The sequence below is a fragment of the Chiloscyllium plagiosum genome, unplaced genomic scaffold (assembly GCF_037043375.1).
Source record: "Chiloscyllium plagiosum isolate Xiang-an unplaced genomic scaffold, Cpla_swu_hap1 HiC_scaffold_25, whole genome shotgun sequence".
Lineage (NCBI taxonomy): Eukaryota > Metazoa > Chordata > Chondrichthyes > Orectolobiformes > Hemiscylliidae > Chiloscyllium > Chiloscyllium plagiosum.
In genome coordinates, this window is record NW_028270163.1 from 57,790,252 (window position 1) to 57,803,318 (window position 13,067).

At 44.1% G+C, this 13,067-nt stretch overlaps 1 protein-coding gene across 2 annotated transcripts in view; it reads right to left on the reverse strand.

Annotated features, from left to right (window-relative positions):
• Positions 1-13,067, reverse strand: part of ca10a (carbonic anhydrase 10 (inactive)a) — a 723,416-nt gene that overhangs the window by 331,420 nt on the left and 378,929 nt on the right. For both annotated transcript variants that reach the window (XM_088000831.1, XM_088000832.1), the window contains exon 6: positions 12,510-12,582. In XM_088000831.1, coding sequence (XP_087856957.1) covers positions 12,510-12,582 — 73 coding nt within the window. The remainder of the gene's footprint in view (positions 1-12,509; positions 12,583-13,067) is intronic.

Sequence of the window (13,067 nt, forward strand, 5' to 3'; positions counted from 1 at the left end):
TCTACGTCACTGTGTACCTATCTGTCTGTGTATCTATGTCACTGTGTACCTATCAGTCAATGTATCTATGTCCCTGGATACCTATCTCTCTGTGTATCTATGACCCTGTGTACCTCTCTGTCTATGTATCTGTGTCCCTGTGTAATTATCTGTCTGTGTATCTATGTCGCTGTGTAACTATCTGTCTGTGTATGTATGTCCCTGTGTAACTTTCTCTCTGTGTATCTATGTCCCTGTGTGCCTATCAGTCTCTGTATCTATGTCCTTGTGTCCCTATCTCTCTGTGTGTCTATGTCCCTGTGTACCTATCTGTCTGTGTATCTATGTCCCTGTGTACCTATCAGTCTATGTATCTATGTCCCTGTGTACCTATCCCTCTGTGTATCTCTGTCCCTGTGTACCTATCTGTCTATGTATCTTTGTTCCTGTGTACCTATCTGAGTATCTATGTCCCTGTGTACTTATCTGTCTGTGAATCTATGTCACTGTGTACTTATCTGTCTGTGTATCTATGTCCCTGTGGACCTATCTCTCTGTGTATCTAAGTCCCTGTTTCCCTATCTCTCTGTGTATCTATGTCCCTGTGTACCTTTCTGTCTATGAATCTGAGTCCCTGTGTAACTATCTGTCTGTGTATCTATGTCGCTGTGTACCTATCTGTGTGTGTATCTATGTCCCTGTGTACCTCTCTGTCTATGTATCTATGTCCCTGTGTACCTATCTGTCTGTGTATCTATGTCCCTGTGTACCTATCTGTCTGTGTATCTATGTCGCTGTGTACCTCTCTGTCTGTGTTTCTATGTCCCTGTGTACCTATCTGTCTATCTATCTATGTCCCTGTGTACCTATCTGTCTGTGTATCTATGTCCCTGTGTAACTTTCTCTCTGTGTACCTATCTATCTATGTATCTATGTTTCTGTGTACCTATCTGTCTATGTATCTACGTCGCTGTGTACCTATCAGCCTGTGTATCTATGTCCCTGTGTACCTATCTGTCTAATGATCTATGTCCCTGTGTACCTATCTCTCTGTGTATCTATGTCACTGTGTACCTATCTCTCTGTGTATCTATGTTCCTGGATACCTATCTCTCTGTGTATCTACGTCACTGTGTACCTATCTGTCTGTGTATCTATGTCCCTGTGTACCTCTCTGTCTATGTATCTGTCTCCCTGTGTAACTATCTGTCTGTGTATCTATGTCGCTGTGTACCTATCAGTCTGTGTATCTATGTCCCTGTGTACCTGTCTGTCTAATGATCTATGTCCCTGTGTACCTATCTCTCTGTGAATCTATGTCCCTGTGTACCTATCTCTCTGTGTATCTATGTCCCTGGATACCTATCTCTCTGTGTATCTACGTCACTGTGTACCTATCTGTCTGTGTATCTATGTCACTGTGTACCTATCAGTCAATGTATCTATGTCCCTGGATACCTATCTCTCTGTGTATCTATGACCCTGTGTACCTCTCTGTCTATGTATCTGTGTCGCTGTGTAACTATCTGTCTGTGTATCTATGTCCCTGTGTGCCTATCAGTCTCTGTATCTATGTCCTTGTGTCCCTATCTCTCTGTGTGTCTATGTCCCTGTGTACCTATCTGTCTGTGTATCTATGTCCCTGTGTACCTATCAGTCTATGTATCTATGTCCCTGTGTACCTATCCCTCTGTGTATCTCTGTCCCTGTGTACCTATCTGTCTATGTATCTTTGTCCCTGTGTACCTATCTGTGTATCTATGTCCCTGTGTACTTATCTGTCTGTGAATCTATGTCACTGTGTACTTATCTGTCTGTGTATCTATGTCCCTGTGGACCTATCTCTCTGTGTATCTAAGTCCCTGTTTCCCTATCTCTCTGTGTATCTATGTCCCTGTGTACCTTTCTGTCTATGAATCTGAGTCCCTGTGTAACTATCTGTCTGTGTATCTATGTCGCTGTGTACCCATCTGTGTGTGTATCTATGTCCCTGTGTACCTCTCTGTCTATGTATCTATGTCCCTGTGTACCTATCTGTCTGTGTATCTATGTCCCTGTGTACCTATCTGTCTGTGTATCTATGTCGCTGTGTACCTCTCTGTCTGTGTTTCTATGTCCCTGTGTACCTGTCTATCTATCTATGTCCCTGTGTACCTATCTGTCTGTGTATCTATGTCCCTGTGTAACTTTCTCTCTGTGTACCTATCTGTCTATGTATCTATGTTTCTGTGTACCTATCTGTCTATGTATCTACGTCGCTGTGTACCTATCAGCCTGTGTATCTATGTCCCTGTGTACCTATCTGTCTAATGATCTATGTCCCTGTGTACCTATCTCTCTGTGTATCTATGTCACTGTGTACCTATCTCTCTGTGTATCTATGTTCCTGGATACCTATCTCTCTGTGTATCTACGTCACTGTGTACCTATCTGTCTGTGTATCTATGTCCCTGTGTACCTCTCTGTCTATGTATCTGTCTCCCTGTGTAACTATCTGTCTGTGTATCTATGTCGCTGTGTACCTATCTGTATGTGTATATGTGTCGCTGTGTAACTTTCTCTCTGTGTATCTATGTCCCTGTGTACCTATCTGTCTGTGTATCTATGTCCCTGTGTACGTATTTGTCTGTGTATCTATGTCCCTGTGAACCTATCCGTCTGTGTATCTATGTCCCTGTATACCTATCTCTCTGTGTATCTATGTCCCTGTGTCCCTATCAGTCTGTGTATCTATGTCGCTGTATACCTATCTCTCTGTGTATCTATGTCCCTGTGTACCTATCTCTCTGTGTATCTATGTCCCTGTTTACCTATCATTCTGTGTATCTATGTCGCTGTGTACCGATCTCTCTGTGTATCTATGTCCCTGTGTACCTATCTCTCTGTGTTTCTATGTCCCGGTGTACCTCTCCCTCTGTGTATCTATGTACCTGTGTTCCTACCTGTCTATATATCTATGACCCTGTGTACCTATCTCTCTGTGTATCTATGTCCCTGGGTGACTATCTGTCTCTCTATCTATGTCCCTGTGTACCTATCTGTCGGTGTATTTATGCCCCTGTGTACCTATCTGTCTGTGTATCTATGTCGCTGTGTACCTATCTCTCTGTGTATCTATGTCCCGGTGTACTTATCTGCCTGTTTATCTATGTCCCTGTGTACCTATCTGTTGGTGTATCTATGTCCCTGTGTACCTATTTCTCTGTGTTTCTCTATCCCTGTGTACCTATCCCTCTGTGTATCTCTGTACCTGTGTTCCTACCTGTCTATATATCTATGACCCTGTGTACCTATCTCCCTGTGTATCTATGTCCCTGGGTCACTATCTGTCTCTGTATCTATGTCCCTGTGTACCTATCTCTCTGTGTATCTATGTCCCTGGGTCACTATCTGTCTCTGTATCTATGTCCCTGTGTACCTATCTGTCTGTGTATCTATGTCCCTGTATACCTACCTCTCTGTGTATCTATGTCCCTCTATACCTATCTGTCTGTGTATCTATGTCCCTGTGTACCTACCTCTCTGTGTATCTATGTCACTGTCTCCCTATCTGTTTATGTATCTATATCCTTGTATACCTTTCTGTCTGTGTATCTATGTCCCTGTGTACTTATCTCTCTGTGTATCTATGTACCTGTGTACCAATCTGTCTATGTATCTATGTACCTGTGTTCCTACCAGTCTATATATCTATGACCCTGTGTACCGATCTCTCTGTGTATCTATGTCCCTGTGTACCTATCTCTCTGTGTATCTATGTCCCAGTGTACCTATCTGTCTATGTATCTATGTCCCTGTGTACCTATCCGTCTGTGTATCTATGTCCCTGTATACGTATCTCTCTGTGTATCTATGTCCCTGTGTACCTATCAGTCTGTGTATCTATGTCGCTGTGGACCTATCTCTCTGTTTATCTATGTCCCTGTGTACTTATCTGCCTGTGTATCTATGTCCCTGTATACCTACCTCTCTGTGTATCTATGTCCCTGTATACCTATCTGTCTGTGTATCTATGTCCCTGTATACCTATCTGTCTGTGTATCTATGTCCCTGTGTACCTATCTGTCTGTGTATCTATGTCCCTGTGTACCTATCTGTCTATGTATCTATGTCCCTGTGTACCTATCTGTCTGTGTAGCAATGTCCCTGTGTACCAATCTGTCGGTGTATCTATGTCCCTGTGTACCTATCTGTCTGTGTATCTATGTCCCTGTGTACCTATCTCTCTGTGTATCTATGTCACTGTGTACCTATCTGTCAGTGTATCTATGTCCCTGTGTACCTATTTGTCTGTGTGTCTATGTCCCTGTGTACCTATCTCTCTGTGTTTCTATGTCCCGGTGTACCTCTCCCTCTGTGTATCTATGTCCCTGTGTACGAATCTGTCTGTGTATCTATGTCCCTGTGTACCTGTCTGTCTGTGTATCTCTCTCCCTGTATACCTATCTCTCTGTGTATCTCTCTCCCTGTATACGTATCTCTCTGTGTATCTATGTCCCTGCGTACCTATCAGTCTGTGTATCTATGTCGCTGTGGACCTATCTCTCTGTTTATCTATGTCCCTGTGTACTTATCTGCCTGTGTATCTATGTCCCTGTATACCTACCTCTCTGTGTATCTATGTCCCTGTATACCTATCTGTCTGTGTATCTATGTCCCTGTATACCTATCTGTCTGTGTATCTATGTCCCTGTGTACCTATCTGTCTGTGTATCTATGTCCCTGTGTACCTATCTGTCTATGTATCTATGTCCCTGTGTACCTATCTGTCTGTGTAGCAATGTCCCTGTGTACCAATCTGTCGGTGTATCTATGTCCCTGTGTACCTATCTGTCTGTGTATCTATGTCCCTGTGTACCTATCTCTCTGTGTATCTATGTCACTGTGTACCTATCTGTCAGTGTATCTATGTCCCTGTGTACCTATTTGTCTGTGTGTCTATGTCCCTGTGTACCTATCTCTCTGTGTTTCTATGTCCCGGTGTACCTCTCCCTCTGTGTATCTATGTCCCTGTGTACGAATCTGTCTGTGTATCTATGTCCCTGTGTACCTGTCTGTCTGTGTATCTCTCTCCCTGTATACCTATCTCTCTGTGTATCTCTCTCCCTGTATACCTATCTCTCTGTGTATCTATGTCCCTGTGTACCTACATCTCTGTGTATCTATGTCCCTGTATTCCTATCTCTCTGTTTATATATGTCCCTTTGTACCCATCTGAGGGTGTATCAATGTCCCTGTGTACAAACATCTCTCTGTATCTATGTCTCTGTGTACCTATCTCTCTGTGTATCTATGTCCCTGTGTACCTATCTGTCTATGCATCTATGCCCTGTGTACCTATCTGCCTGAGTATCTACGTTCCTGTGTACCTATCTGTCTGTGAATCTATGGCCCTGTGAACCTATCTGTCTGTGTATCTATGTCCTTGTGTACCTATCTGTCTATGTATCTTTGTCCATGTATACCTATCTCTCTGTGTATCTATGTAGCTGTTTACCTATCTCTCTATGTATCTACGTCCCTGTGTAACTATCTATCTATGTATCTATGTCCTTGTGTACCTATCTGCCTGTGTATCTATGTCCCTGTGTACCTATCTGTCTGTGAATCTATGTCCCTGTGTACCTATCTGTCTGTGTATCTATGTCCTTGTGTACCAATCTGTCTATGTATCTATGTCCCTATGTAACTATTTCTCTTTGAATCTGTGTCCTTGTGTACCGATCTGTCTGTGTATCTATGTTCATGTGTACCTATCTGTCTCTGTATCTATGTCCCTGTATACCTATCTGTCTATGAATCTATGTTCCTGTATACCTATCTGTCTGTGTATCTCTGTCCCTGTGTACCGAACTGTCCGTGTATCTCTGTCCCTGTGTACTTATCTGTCTGTGAATCTATGTCCCTGTGCACCAATCTGTCTGTGTATCTATGTCCCTGTGTAGCTATCTCTCTGTGTATCTATGTCCCTGTGTACCTATCTGTCTGTGTATCTATGTCCCTGTGTACCTATCTCTCTGTGTATCTATGTCCCTTTGTACCCATCTGTCGGTGTATCAATGTCCCTGTGTACAAACATCTCTCTGTCTCTATGTCCCTGTGTACGAATCTGTCTGTGTATCTGTGTCCCTGTGTACCTGTCTGTCTGTGTATCTCTCTCCCTGTATACCTATCTCTCTGTGTATCTCTCTCCCTGTATACCTATCTCTCTGTGTATCTATGTCCCTGTGTACCTATCTGTCTGTGAATCTATGGCCCTGTGAACCTATCTGTCTGTGTATCTATGTCCTTGTGTACCTATCTGTCTATGTATCTTTGTCCCTGTATACCTATCTCTCTGTGTATCTATGTAGCTGTTTACCTATCTCTCCATGTATCTACGTCCCTGTGTAACTATCTATCTATGTATCTATGTCCTTGTGTACCTATCTGCCTGTGTATCTATGACCTTGTGTACCGATCTGTCTGTGTATCTATGTCGCAGTGTACCTATCTGTCTGTGTATCTATGTCGCAGTGTACCTATCTGTCTGTGCATCTATGTCGCTGTGTACCTATCTGTCTGTGCATCTATGTCCCTGTGTACCTATCTGTCTGTGCATCTATGTACCTGTGTACCTATCTGTCTGTGTTTCTATGTCCCTGTGTACCTATCTGTCTGTGTATCTATGTCGCTGTGTACCTATCTGTCTGTGTATCTATGTCGCTGTCTACCTACTTTCGGTGCATCTATGTCCCTGTGTACCTATCAGTCTGTGCATCTATGTCCCTGTGTACCTATCTGTCTGTGTATCTATGTCGCTGTGTACCTATCTGTCTGTGTATCTATGTCGCTGTATACCTACTGTCGGTGTATCTATGTCCCTGTGTATCTATCTGTCTGTGTATCTATGTCCCTGTGTACCTATCTGTCTGTGTATCTATGTCCCTGTGTACCTATCTGTCTGTGTGTCTGTGTCCCGGTGTACCTATCTGTCTGTGTATCTATGTCGCTGTGTACCTATTTGTCTGTGTATATTTGTCCCTGTGTCCCTATCTGTCTGTGCATCTATGTCCCTGTGTACCTATCTGTCTGTGTATCTATGTCGCAGTGTACCTATCTGTCTGTGTATCTATGTCGCTGTATACCTACTGTCGGTGTATCTATGTCCCTGTGTACCTATCTGTCTGTGTATCTATGTCCCTGTGTACCTATCTCTCTGTGTATCTATGTCGCTGTGTACCTATCTGTCTGTGCATCTATGTCCCTGTGTACCTATCTGTCTGTGCATCTATGTCCCTGTGTACCTATCTGTCTGTGTATCTATGTCGCAGTGTACCGATCTGTCTGTGTATCTATGTCGCAGTGTACCTATCTGTCTGTGTATCTATGTCGCAGTGTACCTATCTGTCTGTGCATCTATGTCCCTGTGTACCTATCAGTCTGTGCATCTATGTCCCTGTGTACCTATCTGTCTGTGTATCTATGTCGCTGTGTACCTATCTGTCTGTGTATCTATGGCGCTGTATACCTACTGTAGGTGTATCTATGTCCCTGTGTATCTATCTGTCTGTGTATCTGTGTCCCTGTGTACCTATCTGTCTGTGTATCTATGTCCCTGTGTACCTATCTGTCTGTGTAAGTGTGTCCCTGTGTACCTATCTGTCTGTGTATCTATGTCGCTGTGTACCTATCTGTCTGTGTATCTATGTCGCAGTGTCCCTATCTGTCTGTGCATCTATGTCCCTGTGTACCTATCTGTCTGTGTATGTATGTCCCTGTGTACCTATCTGCCCGTGTATCTATGTCGCTGTGTACCTATCTGTCTATGTATCTATGTCGCTGTGTACCTATCTGTCTGTGCATCTATGTCCCTGTGTACCTATCTGTCTGTGTATGTATGTCCCTGTGTTCCTATCTGCCCGTGTATCTATGTCGCTGTGTACCTATCTGTCTATGTATCTATGTCGCTGTGTACCTATCTGTCTGTGCATCTATGTCCCTGTGTACCTATCTGTCTGTGTATCTATGTCGCAGTGTACCTATCTGTCTGTGTGTCTATGTCCCTGTGTCCCTATCTGCCTGTGCATCTATGTCCCTGTGTACCTATCTGTCTGTGTATCTATGTCGCAGTGTACCTATCTGTCTGTGTATCTATATCGCTGTATACCTACTGTCGGTGTATCTATGTCCCTGTGTACCTATCTGTCTGTGTATCTATGTCCCTGTGTACCTATCTGTCTATGTATCTATGTCCCTGTGTACCTATCTGTCGGTGTATCTATGTCCCTGTGTACCTATCTGTCTGTGTATCTATGTCCCTGTGTACCTATCTCTCTGTGTATCTATGTCGCTGTGTACCTATCTGTCTGTGTATCTATGTCCCTGTGTACCTATCTGTCTGTGTGTCTATGTCCCTGTGTACTTCTCTGTTTGTGTATCTATGTCCCTCTATACCTATCTCTCTGTGCATCTATGTCGCTGTGTACCTATGTCCCTGTATACCAATCTGTCTGTGTATCTATGTCCCTGTATAACTATCTCTCTGTGTATCTCTCTCCCTGTATACATATCTCTCTGTATATCTATGTCCCTGTGTACTTATCTTTCTGTGGATCTATTTTCCTGCGTACCTACTTGTCTGTATATCTATGTCCCTGTGTACCTATCTCTCTGTGAATCTATGTCCCTGTGTACCTATCTGTCTGTGTATCTATGTCCCTGTATATCTATCTATCTGTGTATCCATGTCCCTGTATATCTATCTGTGTATCTATGTCCCTGTATACCTATCTGTCTAAGGATTTATGTACTTGTGTACATATCTGTCTGTGTATCTATGTCCCTGTGTACCTATCTCTCTGTGTAACTATGTCCCTGTGTTCCTATCTCTCTGTGTATCTATGTCGCTGTGTACCTTTCTGTCTATGAATCTGAGTCCCTGTGTACCTATCTGTCTGTGTATCTATGTCCCTGTGTACCTATCTCTCTGTGTATCTCTGTCCCTGTGTAACTTTCTCTCTGTGCATCTATGTCTCTGTGTACCTATCTGTCTATGTATCTATGTCCATGTGTACCTATCAGTCTGTGTATCTATGACGCTGCGTACCTATATGTCTGTGTATCTAAGTCCCTGTGTACCTCTCTGTCTATGTATCTATGTTTCTGTGTACCTATCTGTCTGTGTATCTATGTCGCTGTGTACCTATCAGTCTGTGTATCTATGTTCCCGTGTACCTGTCTGTCTAATGATCTATGTCCCTGTGTACCTTTCTCTCTGTGAATCTATGTCCCTGTGTACCTATCTCTCTGTGTATCTATGTCCCTGGATACCTATCTCTCTGTGTATCTACATCACTGTGTACCTATCTGTCGGTGTATCTATGTCACTGTGTACCTATCAGTCAATGTATCTATGTCCCTGGATACCTATCTCTCTGTGTATCTATGTCCCTGTGTACCTCTCTGTCTATGTATCTGTGTCCCTGTGTAATTATCTGTCTGTGTATCTATGTCGCTGTGTAACTATCTGTCTGTGTATGTATGTCCCTGTGTAACTTTCTCTCTGTGTATCTATGTCCCTGTGTGCCTATCAGTCTCTGTATCTATGTCCTTGTGTCCCTATCTCTCTGTGTGTCTATGTCCCTGTGTACCTATCTGTCTGTGTATCTATGTCCCTGTGTACCTATCAGTCTATGTATCTATGTCCCTGTGTACCTATCCCTCTGTGTATCTCTGTCCATGTGTACCTATCTGTCTATGTATCTTTGTCCCTGTGTACCTATCTGTGTATCTATGTCCCTGTGTACTTATCTGTCTGTGAATCTATGTCCCTGTGTACCTATCTGTCTGTGTATCTATGTCCCTGTGGACCTATCTCTCTGTGTGTCTAAGTCCCTGTTTCCCTATCTCTCTGTGTATCTATGTCCCTGTGTACCTTTCTGTCTATGAATCTGAGTCCCTGTGTAACTATCTGTCTGTGTATCTATGTCGCTGTGTACCTATCTGTGTGTGTATCTATGTCCCTGTGTACCTATCTGTCTGTGTATCTATGTCCCTGTGTACCTATCTGTCTGTGTATCTATGTCCCTGTGTACCTATCTGTCTGTGTATCTATGTCCCTGTGTAACATTCTCTCTGTGTACCTATCTGTCTATGTATCTATGTTTCTGTGTACCTATCTGTCTATGTATCTACATCGCTGTGTACCTATCAGCCTGTGTATCTATGTCCCTGTGTACCTATCTGTCTAATGATCTATGTCCCTGTGTACCTATCTCTCTGTGTATCTATGTCACTGTGTACCTATCTCTCTGTGTATCTATGTCCCTGTGTACCTATCTCTCTGTGTATCTATGACCCTGTGTACCTATCTGTTTGTGTATCTATGTCCCTGTATACGTATTTCTCTGTGTATCTATGTCCCTGTGTACCTATCAGTCTGTGTATCTATGTCGCTGTGTACCTATCTCTCTGTTTATCTATGTTCCTGTGTACTTATCTGCCTGTTTATCTATGTCCCTGTGTACCTATCTGTTTGTGTATCTATGTCCCTGTGTACCTATCTCTCTGTGTTTCTCTGTCCCTGTGTACCTATCCCTCTGTGTATCTATGTCCCTGTGTACCTATCTGTCTAAGGATCAACGTCCCTGTGTACCTACATCTCAATGTATCTGTGACTCTGTATACCTATCTCTCTGTGTATCTATGTCCGTGTGTACCTTTCTGTCTGTGTATCTATGTCCCTGTATACCTATCTCTCTGTGTATCTATGTCCCTGTGTATCTATATGTTTAAGGATCTATGTCCCTGTGTACCTATCTCTCTGTGTATCTATGTCCCTGTGTACCTATCTGTCTCTGTATCTATATCCCTGTATATTCATCTGTTTGTGTATCTATGTCGCTGTGTACCTATCTCTCTGTGTATCTATGTCCCGGTGTACTTATCTGCCTGTTTATCTATGTCCCTGTGTACCTATCTGTTGGTGTATCTATGTCCCTATTTCTCTGTGTTTCTATGTCCCTGTGTACCTATCCCTCTGTGTATCTATGTACCTGTGTTCCTGCCTGTCTATATATCTATGACCCTGTGTACCTATCTCTCTGTGTATCTATGTCCCTGGGTGACTATCTGTCTCTGTATCTATGTCCCTGTGTACCTATCTGTCTGTGTATCTATGTCCCTGTATACCTACCTCTCTGTGTATCTATGTCCCTGTATGCCTATGTGTCTGTGTATCTATGTCCCTGTGTACCTATCTCTCTGTGTATCTATGTACCTGTGTACCAATCTGTCTGTGTATGTATGTCCCTGTGTACCTATCCCTCTGTGTATCTATGTCCCTGTGTACCTATCTGCCTGTGTATCTATGTCCCTGTGTACCTATCTCTCTGCGTATCTATGTCACTGTGTAATTATCTGCCTGTGTACCTTTGTCCCTGTGTTCCTATCTCGCTGTGTATCTATGTCCCTGTGTATCTGTCTCTCTGTGTCCCTATGTCCCTCTATACCTGTCTCTCTGTGTATCTATATCCTTTAATACCTTTCTGTCTGTGTATGTAGGTCCCTGTGTACCTATCTCTCTGTGTATCTATGTACCTGTGTACAAATCTGTCTGTGTATCTATGTCCCTGTGTACCTATCTCTCTGTGTATCTATGTCCCTGTGTACCTATCTGCCTGTGTATCTATGTCCCTGTGTACCTATCTCTCTGCGTATCTATGTCCCTGTGTACCTATCTCTCTGCGTATCTATGTCCCTGTGTACCTATCTCTCTGTGTATCTCTGTCCCTGTGTACCTGTGTCCCTGTGTACCTATCTCTCTGTGTACCTATCTCTCTGTGTACCTATCTCTCTGTGTACCTATGTCCCTCTATACCTATCTCTCTGTGTATCTATCTCTCTGAACATCTGCCCATTTATCTACCTGTGTGTGTGTAGCTTTGTCTGTCTGTATCTATGCTATCTATTCGTGCATCATATCTCTGTGGTTGTCTGTCTGACAGTCTATCCGTCTGTGTATCTATCTGTCCCACTGTCTGTCCGTCTATCTGCCTGTCTGCCTCCCGAGTGCAGGTGTAGCCCTCCTTTCTGAGTGTTGTTGTGACTGAGTGAGGTTGTGTTCCAGTCTGACAGTGAGTGCTGTCCGTGCGCTGACACTCCGGGTCCTGCTGACATAACATGGAATCATAGAATTTGACAGGACAGAGGAGGCTGTTCAACCCACTGTGACTGTACTGTCTCCCGAAAGAGCTACCCAGCTAGTCCCATTCTCCATTCCTATATCTCTATAGCCCTTTAATGTTATTCTTTCAAATCTATCTCCAGCTCGCTTTTGAAATCTCCTGTGGAATCCTCCTCCCCCCCCCCTCCCCCAGGCAGCACATTCCAAATCCGAACACTCCCTGAGTCATGACATTTCTCCCCACCTCACTCCGAGCTCTCTTGCTGACAATCCTGACATTGTGACCTCTCGTTACTAACGTACCACCTGCAAATTCAATTCGGTTTGTGATCAGAGGCTGTTGCTAGTTTAGTGATTGACCTACTTTTATATGTGATCCTGGTGATGGTGTCCCTGTTCAACATTCTGTTCAGGAATGGGTTTGCCGTGTCAGAAACCTGCAAAAATCAACACAATGCATTACATCCAGCTGGGAACAGGAACAGGAACCGGTGGGGAACAGGTATGGGAACAGGAATGGGGACGGAAACGGGGATGGGGATGGGGACGGGAATGGGGATGGGGGCGGGTCGGGAACAGGTAAGGGGACAGGGATGGGAATGGGAACGGGGCTGGGGATTGAGATGGTGATGAGAACGGAGATTGAGATGGTGATGAGAACGGGGATTGGGATGGGGATGAGAACGGGGATTGGGATGGGAATGGGAACAGGGATGGGGATGGGGATGGGGACGGGGATGGGGACGGGAATAGGGATGGGGGCGGGTCGGGAACAGGTAAGGGGACAGGGATGGGAATGGGAACGGGGCTGGGGATTGAGATGGTGATGAGAATGGGGATTGGGATGGGGATGAGAACGGGGATGGGGATGGGAATGGGAACAGGGATGGGGATGGGGATGGGGATGGGGATGGGGATGGGG